This window comes from Monodelphis domestica, chromosome 4 (genome assembly GCF_027887165.1).
Source record: "Monodelphis domestica isolate mMonDom1 chromosome 4, mMonDom1.pri, whole genome shotgun sequence".
Lineage (NCBI taxonomy): Eukaryota > Metazoa > Chordata > Mammalia > Didelphimorphia > Didelphidae > Monodelphis > Monodelphis domestica.
This window is the reverse complement of record NC_077230.1, coordinates 345015512-345037223: the sequence shown is the minus strand read 5'-3', so window position 1 is coordinate 345037223 and position 21712 is coordinate 345015512. Positions and strand designations below refer to the sequence as shown.

The following is a 21712-nucleotide window of genomic DNA, read 5'->3' as shown; positions in this document are numbered from 1 at the left end:
CATGAGGTCATGAAAAGTCAGACATCTTTGAAAAATGACCAAAACAACAAATGTGCCTCTGAGGTCAAGTATATTTCTTTGCTTTGGGATCTTTTTTATTCATGTTACTTGTTACTCCTACCTGGTGCATTTGTGTATAAACATCTGAGAACCTGGACTTCATTGTTGGATCCCTAATTAGATTCTTTCTCTTACTGGATCTTTTTTCCATTGTTTGATTGTGAGCTCTTCATGGGAAGGACTGTATTTTTATCCATCTCTGTTTCCTTAGTGCACAGTACCTAATAGGTGTTTAATAAATGTTTATTAAATTTGATTTTTTCTATTGACACAAAATCCTAAAATCTTAGTTTGGGATTAGATTTTACACATTTAATATAGACTGTCAGAGCTGGAAAGGACCTTAGAACATAGACTGTTAGAATACAGAATATAAAATGTCATAGAAAATTCTTTAGAACACAAACCATTAAGACATAGAATATGAAATGTCACAACTGAAAAAGACCTTAAATCACAATACTATTAGAACATAGAATATAAAATGTCAGAGTTAGAGAGGACCTTCAGAACATAGACTGTTACATTATAGAAAACAAAATGTCAGAGCTGGAAAATACTTTAAAACATAGACTTTTAGAACAATGGAGACTGTCAGAGTAAGAAGGGATTTTAGAACAGACTATTAGAACAGAATGCAAAATGTCTAGAAGGAACCTTGCAACCTAGACTTAGAACATTGGATATAGACTGTTAGAAGTACAAGGTATCTTAGAACAGAGTGTTAGAACATAAAACATAAAAAGCCAGAGCTAGAAGAGACCTTAGAACATAGACTGTGTATGATTGAAAATCTGTTACCCTAAAAAAAGAACTACATATCCCAGGAGCCCACTGACTTCCTGTCATTACATACTTCCTGTAGACAGAAGATAAAGGGCATGGGCTTTGGAGGCTCCCTCTGTCTGATGTAGAATCAGCATTGATGGTGGTGAGTGGGGTTGAGTAAAAAAATGGCTAACCAGCCATGGGCACGTGGTCTTTATTTTATCTCTTCTTTATTCCTTGATTTCTAATGATCATTAAATCTCTTAAAATATAGTATTATTATTGAGATTTAATTTTAACTTTTACATTGATGGCAACAACTAGTTGGAGAAGAACCTCTCAAAATTTTAAGATAGCCTAGATAAAAATTTTTAAACCACATTTCTCCTGCTAAGGTTTTTTGCCCACCCCACCCACCCTCACAAACTCCAACTGTCTTTGGAGCTGCTGCATTTTTCTTTTACTACTTTTTGCCCGGTTGCTTGCTTTCCCTACTCGTCAGGCTATTTTTAGTGGGAGGACTCTTGGTGAAGAAGAAATAAACCGCTTCCCTCCTCCAACTGCTTGAGTCCTTCGTTCTTCCTTCCTCCCTCGTTCCTCCTCGCTGCTGACTCTGGTGTTGCTGATACTGCTTCCTCCTAATCTTCTGGACCCAGATGGCTCAGCTGGCCCCAGTCCCTGGCCTCCAAAAATCCTCCTCCGGATCTCCAGCTCCAATCCTAAATCGATCCTAAATTGTCTCCTTCCTGACCCATCCCATCCCTGTCCCTGATCCCTGTTGCTGTCCCTGCTGGGCTGATTACTTCCACCAAGTAGGTAAGGAGTCCTTGGAGCCTCTCCTCAGGGCAGATGGTAAAACAAAACAAAACAAAACAAAAAAAAGCATGTTTTTTTTCCCCCTTAAGAAATGATTAGCCTCCTAGCTCCCTCTGGGGAAACTAGCATTTTACCTCAGGGGGGATGGGAATAAGGAAGAGACTCTTCCAAACAGAAAGTTGATTACAATCATGGCATATTCTATGAAAGAGCACTGCATTACCTATTTCAAACAGCTTCCAGCTTTAGAATGTTTTTTTTTTTTCTTTCTACCACTGATCCTTTCAATTATCTTGCCTGAGATTCAGGGGAGAAATTCAACCCCTTACAACCCTTTGCCATTTGGGCCTGCCCAGTTTGGGATTCCTAAAACCCATGTTCTTCCTCACTATGGGAAATACCACAGTGATGACTGTGGTCTGGGATCTGAATTTTAGAAAAAGGAACTTTAAAGGATCTGGAGGTGAAATTTTAAGACTTTTCAGACTCCATTTTTTAATGAATGTCTCTGTATCTTATTGTATTTTGCTGATTGTTTTAAGATTTAATTTTGTTGTTTTAAGCTCATATATTAATGTGATTGATACTGCTCTGTTACACTGAATCATTTTAATCTACTGTGTTTTAACTATTCGATATATTCTGTTACCTTTCCCTTATGACTACTGAACAAAATATTGTAAAAGCCCATAAACAGCCTCTTTTTTTCCATTTTGCATTTGTTAATTGTCACATAGATGATGAATGAACTTAACCTGGCTGACCACCTTTAGAGAATTTAATAAACTAAGAATTTACTTGTAATGTTAAGGGGTCTTCAGAAATAATTTTAATTAACTAGTAGTTTCTGAATGGATGATATATATATATATATATATTAAAGAATGTTGTATTAAAGGTAGAGAAACAAAGAAAAAATACTAAGGTTTTTATATGTATCAGGAAACCGGAAAAAAAGAGCTCTTGCAAAACTCTTCATTTTAATTTACTTCCAGCAGAACAATCTAGATTTCTTGATGATATTCAAGACCCAAATAAATTTTACTTTGTTTAAAATTATATGTTTGCCGAGGTTGAAAGATTTTGCTACATCTGTAAAAATTGTGACAAATATCCATCAGTTCATAGGTTTTTTATGTCATACAGCAATTACGTGAAATATGATAGTGGGTTTGTTTGCTATTGTAATTAACTGGGCTATTGTGAATTTGGGGGACTTTGGTACTTCTTTGAATGTACATTATCTACTGTGTTACTGTTTTATTCTGAAAATCATTTTGTACTCACATATGGCTGACACAGTGTGTCACTGATTTTAAGCTATATATTTTTGATTTTTAAAAACTTAAAAAAAATAACCTTTGATTTTTTAATTGCATGTGCAATATAGTATCTGAGTTTTTTCTCTCCTTTTTGTATTTGAAGCACGTCACCAGTATTGAGAAGATTTTTCTTTAGTTTTTAAAATTTGTAGTAATATAAATTTTATACATATTTGTTCTAATAGTAATACATGTCCAAAAAGTTTTAGACTATAAAAATGATGCCATTGATTGTTTAAAAAAATTTATGGGGCTTTGCTTAATGATTCTGTCTGATTCCAGTCTAAGAGAATACCAAAAGAGCCTTTGCACAGTGCCAAAGAGGCACAAAGCTAAACTGCATAGTGCCTATCGAGCACAAGGTCAAAGAGACCAACCAATCCCAATGGGATTCATGAAAATTTTGAGCCAAGACAAGAAGACTTGAACTTGTTCAAGATTGTGGCCGTTTAACATGTGTTAAAGGCAGGTCTTCCTTGTCCCATATTCTACCAAGTATCTCAAATTTGGCTCCTACCTGGCTACTAATTGGGTGAATGCATAATTGCTTAAGTCATTTTAATTGAGCCCTGATTCAAGGACCTGTTATGGATTTATTTTTCCTTTACTTAGAATTTTTACACATAAGACTTTGATAGTCTATATTTCATCCAGAACTTATTTTTTTATTTGGATATTAAAAATATTTTTTATTTCTCATGCCAATTGATTCGTATACCTCATAACTCAGCCATTACCTTCAGGGGGTAATATATTATTATTATTTTAAATTTCAAATTTTAAATTCTTTTTGAGAGTAATTTTAGGTTAAGAAACATGCAACCTCTCCAAATCCAGAAAATGAACTCTTCATAGAAGGCACCATGAAGATGCCTCCACAGACCACAAGCTACATCAAGATCCAGAATGAACTTTGGGTTTGGTTGATTGAACTTAAGGTTGATTGAACATTTAATTTGAATGTATACTCTTATGCCCCCTAACTGCCTTTTTGTCAATGTGCCTAGCAATTATTGGTTTTGTTTTCTTTTCCTCTTATCCTCAAATTATTGCAATTTCAAAGTTGGTATGTTTACAAGACCCACTGGAGAGACTAGTCTTCTGCAGGTCTCAGAGGGAATGTATGATTGAAAATCTGTTACCCTAAAAAAGAACTACATATCCCAAGAGCCCACTGACTTTCTGTCATTACATTCTTCCTGTAGATAGAGGATAAAGGGCATGGGCTTTGGAGGCTCCCTCTGTCTGATGTAGAATCAGCATTGATGTTAGTGGGTGGAGTTGAGTAAAAAAATGGCTAACCAGCCATGGGCACATGGTCTTTATTTTGTATCTTCTTTATTCCTTGACATCTAATGATCATTAATAAATATCTTAAAATATAATTTTATTATTGAGATTTAATTTTAACTTTTACAACTGTGAGAACATTGGATATAGACTGTAGAACTGAAAGGAACTTTAACATGATAAACATATATCATAGTTTTAAGGTATCCTAAACCTGATGTAATTCTTTATATATTTGAGAAATTAGACCATTATTAGGGAAATTTGTTATGAAAATTTCCCCACAGTTTGTTGCTTCCCTTCTAATTTTGGTTGCATTGGTTTTGTTTGTACAAAACCTTTTTAATTTAATATAATGAAAATTATTTCATTTCAGATCTTGTAATTAAGGAATGCTAAAACCTAAAAATACAATATCCCAAGTCTAATCCTTACTAGCTTTGTGACTGGGACTAGTCCTCCAAACATTCTGAGTCCCAGTTTTTTCATTAGTAAGATGGGAGATAATAATATCTATACTCTCTCCCTCACAAGGCCATTGTGAGGAAAGGACTCTGCAAATGTAAAATCCCTATTTAAACAGGAGTTATTAGTATGTTTATAAGTAGAACTGGATAGGATATTGGAACTGAAAATGAGGCTGCAGGACCAACAGTATAATGCTCTGATTTTGTGCATGAGGAAATTGAGACTCAGTGAAGAAAACTTGTCTAAGGTGGCCCAGGCAATAATTCAGTACAGAAACAGGACAGAAGCAGTGAGGTTTCCTTTCTTTGATGGGCCACTAAAATGTACACTGACCATCAGATGGCAGCATGCTATAGTCTCTGTTCCCCTGCAGGCTTACAGTGGAATTCTTAGGGAGTTCACTGAACTGTTTACCTTTTCTCACTCTCCATTAGCTCATTCCTGCCACTGAGATGATGAATCTTGTGTTAATGACCTTTGAAACTCTCTCTCTCTATCACCTTTATTGGTATCCTCTGAGACTGCCCACATTATCTAACCTGAGCCATATACCAATACTGGTAGATAGAGAGCATAAGAATTATCATCATCCCTATTTTACAAAATAGGAAACTGAGGCTAAGTGAGTTGCCCAAAGTCATAAGGTATGACTCTTGCTTCCCAGGTGAGTTTTTTTTCTTTGTTTGTTTGTCTTTTACTTGAAATTGGCTGTACAATTTCCTCCTGGGCATTTTGAAGAGTGGGAAGGTATAGTTTTATGAGATTTCAGGGGACCACATGGGAGTTGTGAATTCTTTGACATTGCATTGGCAGTGTGATCCAGAGGGAGGGTAATATGGGGGGAAAACCCACAAGCCAGCTGACCCTAAAGTCTACACAGGTTTGTTCCTATGGCTGAGATCCCACCATTAGAGAAACTCATTTTCCATCAATAATCAATGAGAGTTTATTGAGCACAAGGTTCTATGAATTGTATTAGGTGCCTATGAATGGTTAAAGTTGGAGAACCTGGTCAGACCTGACTGTGGCTCTGAGGGACTTCCTAGTCTGGTGGAGAAGAATGAATTGGAGAGTGGCCATAATACAAAGCAGGGAAGTAGAAATGGGGAAATTGGAACTCAGAAGAGAGAGATCAGTCCTGCCTGTGGGGTAGAGATTATAAAAATGTAGCTAAAAATATGAGTACCTTCCATGGTTCTCTACAACCAGAAGAGTCTAAACTTAGGTATTAAAATCTCTCTGGAATATGTCTCTACTCTATCTTCCTAGCCTTATTCTACTCTATTCCCCCTCACATATTTGGGTCTTTGGTCAAACTAAGCCATTTGCCATAGCACTTAGAGGGCCCTTCAGAGGATAGCTAGTCTCATTTCCTACCCAAAGCATGAATTCTGTCTACAGTCATTCGTTCTCTGCTTAAACACCTCAAGAGGTCAGGACCCAGAACTTCCTATCAGGGTAGCCCATCCTATATCTGTAATATCTTTGATTGTTAGGAAATTTTCCCTCATGTTAACCAGAAATCTGCCTCCTTGTAAATTCTCTCTATTGTTCCCCAGGGGAACCAACTTTAAACATATCTTGAGCTCTTCCATCCCTATGATTTTGATCATCTTGTCCTCTAGGATCTTCTCCATTTCCTTTTATTGCCCTTCTATCTCTGTTGACTTCCTACTCACCTTTCAAGACCCTATGCAAAATCTTCTTCATCTAGGAAGCCTTCTGTCCCCTCAGCTGAATGTTCAGAACTCGGTACCATTTGAACCCTCACAGACATGTTATTGGCATCTTCCTAATGTCTCTTTCTTCCTCAATGCCTTCCCTCCTGCCTCCTTTGTCAAGTATTTCTCATCCTCACTTTTTCTGTTAAAGAAAGGTTTAAATCCCATAAATCAAAGCCTAAAACACCCACAGATTAGAATTAGAAATTCTCTAGGGAGGATTCCAGTTTATGGTACATCCTGACACTGCCTCATTATACTCTGGTTCCTTCCCACTTACTGTTTCTTTTAATTCTCTGTTTTGCTTCAGGGATAATAATGAAATTTGAGAGAAATCCACTACTATCTTTTTTAGACAAAAGACAGGTGACAACAGAGCATCCCTAAGACTTTTTCTCCCAATCTTCAGGCCATTACATAGGCCTAAGTTATTCCAGGTCCTTCTTTTGGTTAAATGGAAATAAAGAATCATGAAATTTCCTCTGCCCACTATGGAAGTGAAAATGGAAATTAACTGGGAAAATGGAAATTAACTGGGCAAACTACAACAAACATTTCTTAAGCATGAAGGTTTATTGAATGGGAACACTGATATTAGTCACAGAACTTAAGAGTTGGAAGGAGTCAGTCCACTGGTGCAGCTGTAATTATTAGTCCAGAACAGTTCTAGTCCTATCTCTACCAGCTATGTAACTCCCCTGTTTTCTGCCTCTATAAAATGGAGATAACAATACTAGTGTATTTGTCTCACAGTGTGTGAGAAAATCAGGATGTAAACCTAAAGTGTCTTAGAAATTGAATTAAGTGTCTGCTGATCAAATGAGATAATGGATGTAAAGTGGTTCACAAACCTTAAATGCTAGCTATTATTGTTGTTGATTGTTGTTACTGTTGTTGTTGTTAAGACTAGAGGTCAGCCTAGATGATTATTCCACCCCACTTAGAGTAATCACATATTATTCCTTGCATACCTTTACCAGGTGAGAACATATCTGTTTTTTTATTCAATCTCAGCTAAATCAATCAACCAATCTAGTATAAGATTTAGACTAAGAGTGGGGGAGAGAGGGTCAGGAAAGGGGAGATAGTTCTTAATCTTTTTAGATATCTTTGAAAACCATTTGATGAACTAGCAGGACATTCCCCAGGAAGGATGTGTGGAATGGTTCAGGAAACTTAATCCTACTCTGTAAGTGACCTAGAAAATAGTGAGCCAGTTCAGAACTCAGGCATTTGAGGAGCTGGCAAAGGAAAGCCTCTTCCATCTATGCCCTCAAGAAGGAATCATTTGGGGGGACTTCTGGGTAAACATGGCTGCAATCTAGACACAAATTGCTTCCTCTCCCCAGCAGCCAACAAAATAGACTACCTTAAAAGAACATAAAAACCATCTTTGGAAGAACATAGGGACTCTAAAGTAGAGCACAGCACTGAAGATACAGGGGGGTTGAGCATTTCCACATTATAAGAAGGAGAAAAAAGCTCGCACCCAACTGTGAACTGAGCTACCCTTCCCCAACTCAGCTATGGAACCAGAGTCAAGTCCAGTGAGCCCAACAGAGACAGAAAGTGAGTGAGGGATGTCCCTGGAGTGAGTGGGGGGGAACACCAGGGTCCTTGGGAACTGACTAGGACTGACAGGGATCTACCCCTGAGAGCACTTACACAGGAGACCCCTGTGCACTGGAGAGGACAGACTGTGGGTATTCTAGCAAACTGTGAGGCAAAAGCCCCACTCTGGAAATCAACAGAAAATCTGCCCATCTCACTCATATTTCTGACTAAAAAGGAAAGAGAAAACCACCAAAGGGATGGCTCATTGTGCCCAAGACCAACCCTCCAAGAGAAACAGGAAGAAAGTGATGGCTAAAAAATTTATGGAGGGAAAACCCAGGCTACAGAGGAAAAAGAGAATGAAATTCAAACAAAATCAAAACTCCTCCCCCCCCCCCCCAAAATGAAAATCATCCACAAGCTCTGGAAGAACTCAAATTTGAGCTTATCTAAAAGATGGAAACCTTCTGGGAAGAAAAATGGGAAAAAAATCAGAGAGAGGTCAACAGTCTGATAGAAAAGAACTACCAATTGGAGAAACAGATGGAAGCCTCAAAAAGCAGGGAAGACCAAATTGAAAAGGAAAACCAGTCTTTAAAGACCAGAATTGGGCAACTGGAAGAGAATGATCTTGCAAAACAGCAAGAATTAATGAAGCAAAATCAAAAGATGGACAAATTAGAAGAAAACATAAAATATCTCACTGACAAGGTGACAGACCAGGAAAACAGAGGAAGGAGAGACAATTTGAGAATCATTGGCCTACCTGAAAAACCAGAGATAAACAAAATTCTTGACACCATACTACAAGAAATCATTGAAGAAAACTGCCCAGAAACTCTAGAACAAGGGGGCAAAATAGAAATTGAAAGGGTTTATAGAACACCCTTATACTAAATCCCCAAAAGACAACTCCCAGGAATGTAACTGCCAAATTCAAGAGCTTCCAAGCTAAGGAGAAAGTCTTACAAGAAGCCAAAAAGACACAATTCAAATACCAAGTAGCACCAATCAGGATCACAAAAGACCTCGCAGCTTCCACACTGAAGGACTGCAAGGCCTGGAACATGATATTAAGAAAGGCAAGAGAACTGGGTCTTCAACCAAGAATCACCTATCCATCAAAACTGACTATATACTTCCAGGGGAAAGTATGGGCATTCAACAGAATAGAAGATTTCCAAGTATTTGTAAAGAAAAGACCAGAACTCAGTGGAAGGTTTGATATCCAAACACAAAGAACAAGAGAAACATGAAAAGGTAAATATGAAAGAAAGGGAAAAGGAGAAAAATATTTTTCTTTTATTCAAACTCTCTTCTATAAGGACTACATTTAGACCAAATTATATATATTAATATATGGGGAAAATGTTGTGTGTAAATCTCAAAAATTGTATGCATTATTAGAGCAACTAGAAGACTCACTCATAGGGAAAGATTGGGGTATTAAGATGATATGGAGAAAAAAAGAAAGAAAAAGGGAGGGAGATTCATGATGGTACCAAGATATACTTGAAGAAGTAGAAATAAATTAAATAGAATAATCTTTGTCACACAAAGATACCCATGGGAATGGGAGGGGAAGAATTCTCTTATAAGAAGGAGAGGAAGAGAGTGCTAATTGGTATTACTTAAACCTTACTCTCAGTGAAATCAACTCTGAGAGGAAAGAGCATTTAGATCCATTGGGATCTTGAATTCTATTTTATCCAACAGGGTAAGGGAGAAGGGAAAATTAAGGGGGGTAGGAGGGATGGAGTACAAAAAGGGAGGGAAGGGGAGGGGGGAGGGGAATTAACAGACCCTAAAAAAAATACAAGAAGGGAACAAAAAGGGAGGGGACAGAAAGGGAAGCATATCAAGGGAGGGGACTAAGGGGACTGATTTAAAGTAAACCACTGGTTTAAAAGGTTAAAGCAAAAAAAGAAAGGTCAGAATTAGGGGAGGATATCAAAATGCCAGGGAATTCACAAGTGACAATCATAACTTTGAATGTGAATGGGATGAACTCACCCAAAAAACGTAGATGAATAGCAGAGTGGATTAGAATCTAAAACCCTACCATATGTTGTCTACAAGAAGCACACATGAGGAGGTTAGATACTTGCAAGGTCAGAATTAAAGGTTGGAGCAAGACCTATTGGGCCTCAACTGACAGAAAGAAGGGAGGAGTTGCAATCATGATATCTGACAAAGCCAAAGCAAAAATAGACCTGATTAAAAGGGATAGGGAAGGTAAATACATCCTGATAAAAGGGAGTATAGACAATGAGGAAATTTCACTAATCAACATGTATGCACCAAATGGTATAGCACCGAAATTTCTAATGGAGAAACTAGGAGAATTGAAGGAGGAAATAGATAATAAAACTATACTAGTGGGAGACCTGAACCTACCACTATCAAATTTAGATAAGTCAAATCAAAAAATAAATAAGAAAGAGGTAAAAGAAATCTTAGAAAAATTAGAGTTAATAGATATATGGAGAAAAATAAATAGGGACAAAAAGGAATATACCTTCTTTTCAGCAGCACATGCCACATTCACAAAGTTTGACCATACACTAGGTCATGAAAACATGGCACACAAATGCAAAAAACATAAATAATAAATACAAACTTTTCAGATCATAAGGCAATAAAATAATGATCAGTAAGTGTACAGGGAGAGCAAAATTAAAAATCAATTGGAAATTAAATAATATGATACTCCAAAATTGGTTAGTTATAGAACAAATCATAGAAACAATAATTTCATTGAAGAAAATGACAATGGTGAGACATCCTTTCAAACTTTATGGGATGCAGCCAAAGCAGTACTCTGAGGAAAATTCATATCCTTGAGTGCATATATTAACAAATTAGGGAGGGCAGAGATCAATGAATTGGACATGCAAATCAAAAAACTTGAAAGCAAATAAATGAACCCCCCAGAAGAAAACCAAATTAAAGATCCAAAAATTAAGGGAGAAATTAATAAAATTGAAAGTTATAGAACTAATAAATAATACTAGAAGCTGGTACTTTGAAAAAAGAAACAAAATAGACAAAGTACTGGTCAATCTAATTAAAAAAAGAAAAGAAGAAAAGCATGTAACAGTATCATAGATAAAAAGGGGGATCTCACCTCCAATGAAGAGGAACTTATGGCATTCATTAAAAACTACTTTGTCCAATCATATGGCAATAAATATACCAATCTAGGCAATGTGACAAATATTTACAAAAATAAAAATTGCCTAGAATAACAGAAGAAGAAATAGAATTCTTAAATAATCCCATATCAGAAAAAGAAATCCAACAGGCCATCAAAGAACTGCTTAAGAAAAAATCCCCAGAGCCTGATGGATTCACAAGTGAATTCTATAAAAAATTTAAAGAACAGCTAATCCCAATAGTATACAAACTATTTGACATAATAAGCAAAGAGGGAGTTCTACCAAATTCCTTTTATGACACAAATATGGTAGTGATTCCAAAGCCAGGCAGATCAAAAATGGAGAAAGAAAACTACAGACCATGCAAAAACTTAAACAGGATACTAGCAAAAAGACTCCAGCAAGTGATCAGGAGGGTCATTCACTATGATCAAGTAGAATTTATACCAGGAATGCAAGGATGGTTCAATATTAGGAAAACCATCCACATAATTGACCCTATCAACAAGAAAACCAACAAAAATCACATTATTATCTCAATAGACACAGAAAAAGCCTTTTATAAAATATGACACCCATTCCTATTAAAAACACTAGAAAGCTAGGAATAGAAGGGTCTTTCCTAAAAATAATAAACAGTATATATCTAAAACCACCAGCCAACATCATCTGCAATGGGGATAAACTAGATGCATTCCCAATAAGATCAAGAGTGAAACAAGGATGCCCATTATCACTTCTATTATTTAACATTGTACTAGCAACACTCGCAGTAACAATTAGAGAAGAAAAAGAAATTGAAGGTATTAAAATTGGCAATGAGGAGACTAAGCTTTCACTCTTTGCAGATGATATGATGGTCTTCTTAAAAAATCCTAGAGAATCAAATAAAAAGCTAGTGGAAATAACAACTTTAGCAAAGTTGCAGGATACAAAATAAACCCACAAAAGTCATCAGCATTTCTATATATCTCCAACACATCACAGCAGCAGGAATCAGAAAGAGAAATCCCATTCAAAATTACAGTAGACAATATAAAATACCTAGGAATCTATCTCCCGAAGCAAACACAGGAACTATATGAACACAACTACAAAACACTTTCCACACAACTAAAACTAGATATGAACAATTGGAAAAACATTAACTGCTCATGGGTAGGACAAGCTAACATAATAAAAATGACCATACTGTCCAAATTTATCTATTTATTTAGTGCCATACACATTGAACTTCCAAAAATCTTTTTTATGGAATTAGAAAAAAAATAACAAAGTTCATTTGGAAGAATAAAAGATCAAGGATATCCAGGGAAATCATGAAAAAAAATATGAAGGAAGGTGGCCTTGCAATCCCAGATCTCAAACTATACTATAAAGCAGTGTTCATTAAAACAATTTGGTACAGGCTAAGAGACAGAAAGGAGGATCAGTGGATTAGACTTGGGGTAAGGAACCTCAGCAAAGCAGTCTATGACAAATCTAAAGAACCTAGCTTTTGGGACAAAAATTCACTATTTGATAAAAAATGCTGGGAAAATTGGAAGGCAGTGTGGTAGAGATTAGGCTTGGATCAACACCTCACACACCCTACACCAAGATAAACTCAGAATGGGTGAATGACTTGAACATAAAGAAGGAAACTATAAGTAAATTAAGTGAACACAGAATAGTATAAATGTCAGATCTTTGGGAAGGGAAAGACTTCAAAACCAAGCAAGATTTAGAAAGAGTCACAAAATGTAAAATAAACAAATTTGACAACATCAAATTAAAAAGTTTCTGCACAATCAAAACCAATGTAACCAAAATCAGAAGGGAAATAATAAACTGGGACACAATCTTCATAACAAAAAACTCTGACAAAGGTCTAATTACTCAAATTTATAAAGAGCTAAACCAATTGTACAAAAAATCAAGCAATTCCACAATTGATATATGGGCAAGGGATATGAATAGGCAATTTTCAGTCAAAGAAATAAAAACCATTAATAAGCACATGAAAAAATGCTCTAAATCTCTTATAAAGAGAGATATAAATCAAACAACTCTGAGGTATCACCTCACACCTAGCAGATTGGCTAACATTACACTATGGAAAGTAATGAATGCTGGAGGGGATGTGGCAAAGTGGGGACATTAATTCATTGCTGGTGGAGTAGTGAATTGATCCAACCATTCTGGAGGGCAATTTGGAACTATGCCCAAAGGGTGATAAAAGAAAGTCTGCCCTTTGATCCAGCCATAGCACTACTGGGTCTGTATCCCAAAGAGATAATAAGGAAAAAGACTTGTACAAGAATATTCATAGCTATGCTCTTTATAGTGGCAAAAAATTGAAAAATGAGAGCATGTCCTTCAATTGGGGAATGGCTGAACAAATTGTAGTATATGTTGGTGATGGAATACTATTGTGCTCAAAGGAATAATAAAGTGGAGGAATTCCATGGGGACTGGAACAACCTGATGCAGAGTGAGAGGAGCAGAACCAGGAGAACATTGTACACAGAGACTGATTCACTGTGGTACAATAGAATGTAATGGACTCCTCCATTGGTGGTAATGCATCGATCCTGAACAACCTAGAGGGTTTCAGGAGAAAAAACACTACCCACAAGTAGAGGAAAAACTGTGGGAGTAAAAACACTAAAGAAAAACTACTGCTTAATGACATGGGTCGAAGGGAATATGATTCAGGAAATAGACTAAATGAACATCCTATTGCAAATATCACTAACATGGAAAGAGGCTCTGATCAAGAACACATGCGACACCCAGTCAAACTGTGCATCGACTATGGGAGGGGTGGGGGAAAGGAAAGGAGGAAAAGAAAATGATTTTTGTAATCAAGGAACAATGTAATTAAAAATAAAAATTCAAAAAAAAAAGAAGGAATCATTTGGTAGAGATTAGGAAGGAGACTAAAGCTTTGGCTGGAGTAGAACTAGAGCTGTGATGGCGAATCTATGGTATATGTTCCAGAGAGGGCATGCAGAGCAGTGTCTGTGGGCATACATACCATGGCCTGACAGAGTTTGTTATTAGAAAGCCATAGGGACTCAAGCAATGCTTTTCCCTTATCCCTTTCTATAAGCCTGGGGACATTCCTCACTTCATCTCCCCCCCTATCCCACAGCCCAATGTGTGGGGTAAGGTGGTGGACTCACAGGCAGCAGAACTGGTGGGGAGCAGAGCACTTGGCCATTCCCCTCCCCCATCCCCACATGTAGGACATTCCTCACTTCACAGCCCCTTTGCCCAGCAGCCCAATGGATGTGCTTTCTCCTTCCCCAGTCTAGAGTACAGGGGTGGGGATGGCATTCTGACTCTGAGGGTGGGGGTGGGCACAGCAAGCAGTCTCTAAAAGGTTCACCATCACTGGTCTGGAGGATTGACACCTTCTCATTGAATGAAGTCTGTCTTTGGCTTATGATGAGGACAGCACCATCATTGATTACTGCCTCTGGGATACTCTTAGTATAGTTTTGGGTTCTAAACTGGTTTTCTGTTTTATAAATGAATCATAAACTTCATCCATAGGAATATAGGTTCTTCAGCCAATCTGAACACACTTCCTGTGAAGCATTATTCTAGTTTACACACTGGCTATTAAAGACAGCTACCTTGATCAATGCTTTTTGTTCTGCACCTAGACTAAGGTTTATAATTGATTGATGTATCCAGGCTTTCCCCCCACCTAGTGAACTATCCAGTTGTGTTCTCCCATGATAAAAGTATAAGTACATCAGAGTTAGCATTTTGGTACCTGCTTGAAGTTGGGCTGAGTAATTGTTTAGGATGGCACTTACTCTCACTCTCACCATTATTATCCTCATTGTTATTACTGAGGGCAGAACATTGTGCTTTCCCCTGAAGGAAACAAAAAGTCTAGCTAAAGTAGTCCTTGCCTTCATGGAGCTCATAGTCTAGTAAGAGCATATCAATGCAGATGTTTAGAATATTCAATAATCATAAAGAATAAAGAGGTGAGAACACAGGGTTGTTGTGTGATGTCTGAGGAGGCAGGTGTTTGTGTCTGGCACAAACAGAGACTGCCTGGGTAAGCTAGCATGTAAGAAGGATTTTGAAGGATGGGTTGGAATTGAACTGGCAGAGAAGGGGAGGAAGGACAATTGAGGCAGAAGATATAATGTGAGCCAAGTCACAGTGGATGGATTGGAAAAGAGAGAGAAGAGAGGGGGGGAAGAGAGAGAAGAGAGAAATTATGGAAAATGTTAGGAGGCAGCAAATGGTTATTGGATGAATGAAATTTGAATTTTTAAGATAATGGATCCATGCAATGAGAATATCAGTCTGACAGTAAATGAAAGATGCCTCAAAGAGGAGTCAAGAAGACCTCTTAGCAGGCTCTTAGGTGACAATGAGGACTGGTCTTAGGTTGGTGCCTGTGAGAGCAGAGAGGAAGGAACAGATGGGAAAGAAAGCAAGGTAAGAAATGAGGGAAGAAGGGGAAAATAGACTCTCAGGCCACCTCAATCAAAAGGCAGACATCTGCCCTGTAGAAAGACCAATGTACTATGCGTGAAGATAGATACAGAAATAGCAACTGAGATTTGCCTGACTTTGTCAGACCAAGAATTATTGTTGCCAGCTGAGATTGGAGGCTACAAGCAGAAGAACTGCACCAGGCTCCTGGATATTAATTATCACAGCAAAAGATATAATGAAGCCCAGAAGATTCAGGACTTAAGAGACAACAGATTTCTTGGCATTTCCTTGGTTAACAGTGGAAAAGGTAGAAAAACTAAGCTTGATTTTGGGTTTAAGTTTTTCAGACTGGAAGAGAAAGACAAAAGAGAACCTTATGGATTCTTATGGAAGGACCTGATTGTCCCTCTGCATTGGTTGGGCACTATTGGGAATAGACCTTTAGGTTCTTAATTGCTACCAACCAAAACTTACTTAGGGCCTCATGTAGGAAGTATTGGGTAATGGGTTTGTGTAACAGTAATTCTGATGGACTCTGACTTGGACTAGATGACCTCTCTGGTTTCTTCCAGCTCTGCATCAATGACCTTATGATGCCCAGAAAAGGCCTAAGCCTTGACACTGGCCTCAGATTGATCCTAAATCCTTGTCTCAGGCTGAACCAAGATCCCCATCACAAAATGAGCCCTAGCTTTGGCCCCAGGCTAAATAAACCCTGATCCCAATTCTAGAATGATCCTTGACACTTGTCCAAGACTGAAACTGGAACCCTGGTTAATTATATCATAAATATTCTTAATTTCATGTGGAACCATGTGAGAGGGTAGGAATAGTTCTGAAAAAAAACGCATCTTCACTGCTAAAAATACTCTAACCAAAACTGATACCCAGGTGACACTGGGGCCTGGGATGTCATCTTGGTGAGACATTATTATTATGAAGCAGGGAGGTTGGGAGTGGAGTCCTGAAGAATATGTAAGAAATCCAATCCCTGTCTAAGAACGTATGTTTGCATACTTTCTGTCCATAGGAACTTTTAGTCTGAAGGGAGGAGACATGGCTCCTTCTCTGGGTGAGTCCCAGTCTGAGGTGGGGTGGCACAGGTCTTGTGCTCAGAACACCTTCCATTTGAGGGGGGAGTTACATACACCACAAAACTTCTTCATCCTAGAAGATCATTTTCATCCTTGAAATCACACTTCAGAAGTACCTTTTGCTCCTCAAACCCTTTCGGCTAATTGGATAGTTTTTTCCAGAGGTTCCATTGAAGGAAGGAACTGCGTTGGATATCTCTTCATTCCTCTCCAGGCTGCCCTCCTCCATACTTCACCATTATGCTGCCTCACCAGGTACCGTCTTCCTGCCCCACCCTCACCCTTTACATTTCCTTTTCTGTCATTCTCTCCCTTAGAATGAATAAAATTACATGGGTAAAATGTAAACTCCTTGAGAGTAGAACTGACTCTTTTTACTTGTATTTTTATTCCAGGGCTTTGCACACAGTAACTACTTAGTAAATGTTTCTTGGCTTGATGTTGCCTTGAGGGTCTGACAGAAAGATGGCACAGAAACACACACGCACACACACACATGCACACATGTGCACATGCATACACACATACACACACACAGAATATACAATCTGATACACCAAATATACAATCAATTGAATAATCTATTCATTTCAACCAGCAACCTTCAAGCCAAAGTGTCCACATGGAAGGATTAGGGTGAACTGTTAAACTCAGAATAAAAAGATGGGTGAGTGGGTGGGTGGGTAACCCTTTCTCTTCTTCCCCTGACTCCTGCAGTATTGGCACCCTTGCCTCTGATGGGCTCTTAAAGACCAGAGTAAGGGAGACCCTGGATAGCCTCCCAGTATGGAGATAGACAGTCATCATCCTGAGCTATCCTCAGTGACCCGACCAGACCTGTCATCTAGAAGTCTCTGAGACCTTCCCAGAGGCTGTTTCAATTCCTAGTATATGTCTCTTCCCTTCCCTTAGAGAATGAATTTCCCATGTGGACTTTAAGAATAAAATAGTCTCTGCATTAGAAGGGACCTCAAAGGTTTGAGAGTCTAAACAATGCATGAAAAAGATTCCTTTGTAGATCATTCTTGACAGTTGTTCATATCTTTTTCCTTACAGACCTCTAGGAATTAATCTGTTCTGCTTTTGGAGCCACACTAATGGTTAATAAGTTTGTCTAACACTGAACCTCAAGTCTTCCTCTCTGTCTCAGCTTGTCAAGTCTTATCATTTCTGCCTTCACAATATCTTTAATATCTATTCCCTGCTCTTCACTCACATGGCCACCACCCTACTTAAAGAACTCTTCACCTTTGTCCTGGAATAGTACAGTAGCCTCCTAATCAGCCTCTAGTTGGTGCTTTCTTGAATTCATCTTCCAGTCAACTGTCAAATCAGTCTTTATAAAGCAGAGTACTGACCATTTCATTCTTCTACTCAACAGTTTTCTGTGGCTCCATCTTTCCTCCAACATAAAATACAAATTCTTCTGTTGAGAAAACCTTTCACAACCTATCACCAACTTATCTTTCCAGACTGACTTCACAATGCTTCCCTACAATGAACTCTATTTTCCAATCAAACTCATCTACTTGCCATTCCCTCTACATCATCTTCCAATTCCTGCATACATGATTTACCCTGGCTATTGCCCATGACAGGAATATTCTTCCCCTTCTCCCTTTCCCTTGGATTACCAAATTTCCTCTCAAGATTTAGGTCAAGTGCCACCTCATATACAAGACATTTCTTGGTCCTTCCAAGTGGTTATTACTTTCTGCTCTGTAATTACTTTATATATATATGTATACACACACACACACAAATATGCTTATATTTGTATTGCCTTATCTGGGTACACATAATTTCTGCCCAATAGAATACAAATAACTTGAGGGAAGAGGGTTTTCCCACTTTTTATTTGCATTTCCCTGTACCTTGCATGTGGTAGATAAATTCATGCCTTTTGAATGGTGTATTCCTTTGTTATCAGGGTATAAGAAGAAAAGTCGAACCCCTAATATATTTCTTCCAGGTATTTTAAGAAAAGAATAATATTCCTGCAAGTCTTCTTCAGACTAAACACTTTCAAGTTCTTCAGTCATCCCCCATGTTAAATGGTTTTCTGTTCCATTCCTCCATCTTCATTGCCTTCCTTTGACCACTCTCCAACTTGGCAATATCTTTCCTAAAATATGGCAGCCTAATCCAAAGACATTATACCAAATGGGGTTTGGTCAAGGCAGAGAATAACAAGACCTTTCTTGGTTAGGATATTTAGTCTCTATTAATGTGCAGTAATTTGATTTTTTGACTGCCATATATAAAGTTGACTCATTTTAAATTTGTTGTCTAATAACAGTCCTAGGCATTTTTCATGTAATTTGGCTAATGGTTCTTCAAATGAGAAAACACATGTTGAAAGACTGTCTTAATGGCCTCCTTTACATCCTTGTTCCTCAGTGTATAGATGAGGGGGTTCAACATGGGAGTCAGGATGGCAAAAATGACATTGCTGAGCACATGAAGGTCAATGGCCATCTCCATTTGGTAGGACACATAGGCCACAGCAATGGATGAATAGTATGTACCAACAACCAGAAGGTGGGATGTGCAAGTAGAAAAGGCCTTGGCCCGACCTTCCTGTGAGGCAATCCTTAGAACAGAAGCCAGGATCTTCCCATAGGAAAATAGAACAAGGAACAGAGGCACCAATGAAACAGTCATGGCAATGCAGAAGCCAATAAAAGTCTGCTGCTCAGTCCCAGCATCCTGACAGGCAGCCCTTACTACAGCAAGGTGGTCACAAAAACAGTGCTCCACTGTGGCCCTGGCTGTGTATTCTAACTGTGAAGTCTCCACCATCACTGGGGCGGGGATGACCAGTGCCATAGCCCAGGCACTTGCTGCCAGCCTGGCATTGGCCTGTGGAGTCATACGGACAGGATAGTGCAGTGGGTGGCAGATGGCTTCATAGCGATCATAAGCCATGACTACCAGGATGAAAGATTCCATGACTGTAAGAGTATGGAAACTGTACATCTGTAGGAAGCAGCCTTCGAAGGAGATGGTATTATGTTGGAAGAGGAACATGGCCAGCATCTTGGGCACAGTGGTGGTTGTAAAGAGGATATCTAGGACTGAGAGATTGCAGAGGAAGAAATACATGGGCTTGTGGAGTCTTGGATCTCCAACCACAGCCACTAGGATTAATACATTGCCCACAACAATGAGGGTGTATAGGGCCAAGAAAGTGAAGAAGAGTGGAAGAGGTGCCTCCTGAAGAGCTGGGAAGCCTAGCAGTAAGAAGACTGTCACATGAGGTGGTATGCTTTGGTTACTGCAGTGGGCCATGGTGGCTCAGGACTCAAGGGAAGTAGAGAAGGTAATGGGGAGTTCATATATTATAGTAGCTGAATACCGGAACCATGATTCAGAGGGTCCACATTCTTGTGCTAGCTCTGAATATTAAGTGTCCCTTCTCTTGGCTTCATATTCCTCTTCTGGATTATGGGAATGATAGTCCTTGTATTGCCTAGTTGTTATAAGAAAAGCATTTTGTAAACCTTAAAAAAGCTAAGGAAGTAGGAGCTCCTTTTATTAAAACTCAAACCATGAGATCTCTCCCTTTTGTATAATTCCCGGAGTCTCAAAATATTCAGTGGCAGTGTACTAGCACCCACATGCTGAAATGCTGCCCTGGAATGTGAAGTCTAGAAGTCATACCATGTTAGAGTCATCAGAGGTCTTAGAGATCATGTCTTTCCCCTTCATTTCTCTTTTACAAGAGGAGAAAACTGAGACTTAGGAAAGAATCCATATAGTTACAATCAAGATGAGGACCTATGTCTCCTGACTTTTAGTCCAGAGAGTCTTTCCAACATAACATACAATTTAATTGATGCATGAAAGATGAGCTTTGACTAGAGTTGCCTTAAGTCCGGAACCAGCATAAATTTATTTTCATAAACCATATTCCCCCCAATGAAATCCAGTTTGGGACCCAGTTGGATCCTAGTGAGGATAATATATAATCAGAATTATATATTACTTATTTAATATAACAAAGGAGTAAAAAAATATCCATGATGAATTCCTGTAGGCATAAATGAATTAGTATTGTTCACAGGTCTTCAACCACTTATCTCAAATATGCACAAAATTGTGCTCAGAATGATAATTATACTGCCCTCACAGGACAAATTCATGATGGCTTTCATTAACTGTGACTGAAGCCAGAGTGATACCATTGGGTCATACTTTTGCCGGAAAAAATTGAACCGAAGTTCAGTCCCAGGGTTAAGCCAGAAGGTTCCCACTCCTGTCCTAGAGAAACTAAAGATTTGCTTGACTTATGAGTATTATGGGAGAAAAGTGGCAAGGAGAGTGGGAAGGGTATAGTAATACTCTTCCATACCAATCTAGCTTCCTTGGCTATATCTCTGTCTTCCCATATCTCTGTCTTCCTTCTCTCTGCTTTTCATCACTCTTCCTCTTCCTACACTTATCTTCTGTAGATGTTGGGGACAAGAATGGCTCAAACAGCTTTGAAATGTAATATTGCCTACCTTATCTTGGTCTCTCCCTATCCTTCTCATCCTTTCAGGACCAGCTGAAAATCCACCACCTCTAGCAAGCCCTCCTGGACCATCTCAGCCCACAATGGCTTCCTTCTGATATACAACAACCCAGAGTTTGTACCACACACTCTAGAATGTATCTGGTGCCGTTTTCTCACTATTTACTTCCCACGTAGCTCCTTGAGGATATGGATATGTCTTCTCCTTCTTTCCAGCCCACTATGAAACCTAGCATAAGACTGGGAAATAGTTGTTCCTTAATATGTGGGAATGTGACCAAGAGTGCATGAGAATTGAGAGACAGAAAGATGAGCTCTGGTTATAGCCTTGCCACTGCCTCACTCTGTGACCTTGGATAAGTCACAATCTCTCTAGGTGTCTTTACAAGCTGAGAGATTTAGGCTAGGTGATCTGTAATTTCATAGGAATATAGAGCAGGAAGGGGCCTGATAGATTATCCCTTCTCCATAGGAGGAATATAAGGTTTAGAGAAAT

The 21712-nt window shown here is 38.5% G+C and overlaps 1 protein-coding gene across 1 annotated transcript; it reads right to left on the bottom strand.

The window, feature by feature from the left end:
- Positions 1 to 19025: 19025 nt before the first annotated feature.
- On the bottom strand, positions 19026 to 20110 carry LOC100012591 (olfactory receptor 2AT4-like). The gene has a single exon (XM_016433240.2). It carries the CDS (start codon positions 19989 to 19991, stop codon positions 19026 to 19028), a length of 966 nt encoding a protein of 321 aa, XP_016288726.1. The 5' UTR covers positions 19992 to 20110.
- Positions 20111 to 21712: the final 1602 nt, after the last annotated feature.

Excerpts from the sequence above, each read along its gene's own strand:
- LOC100012591 (XM_016433240.2), bottom strand. The coding sequence starts at position 19,991 with ATGGCCCACTGCAGTAACCAAAGCATACCACCTCATGTGACAGTCTTC.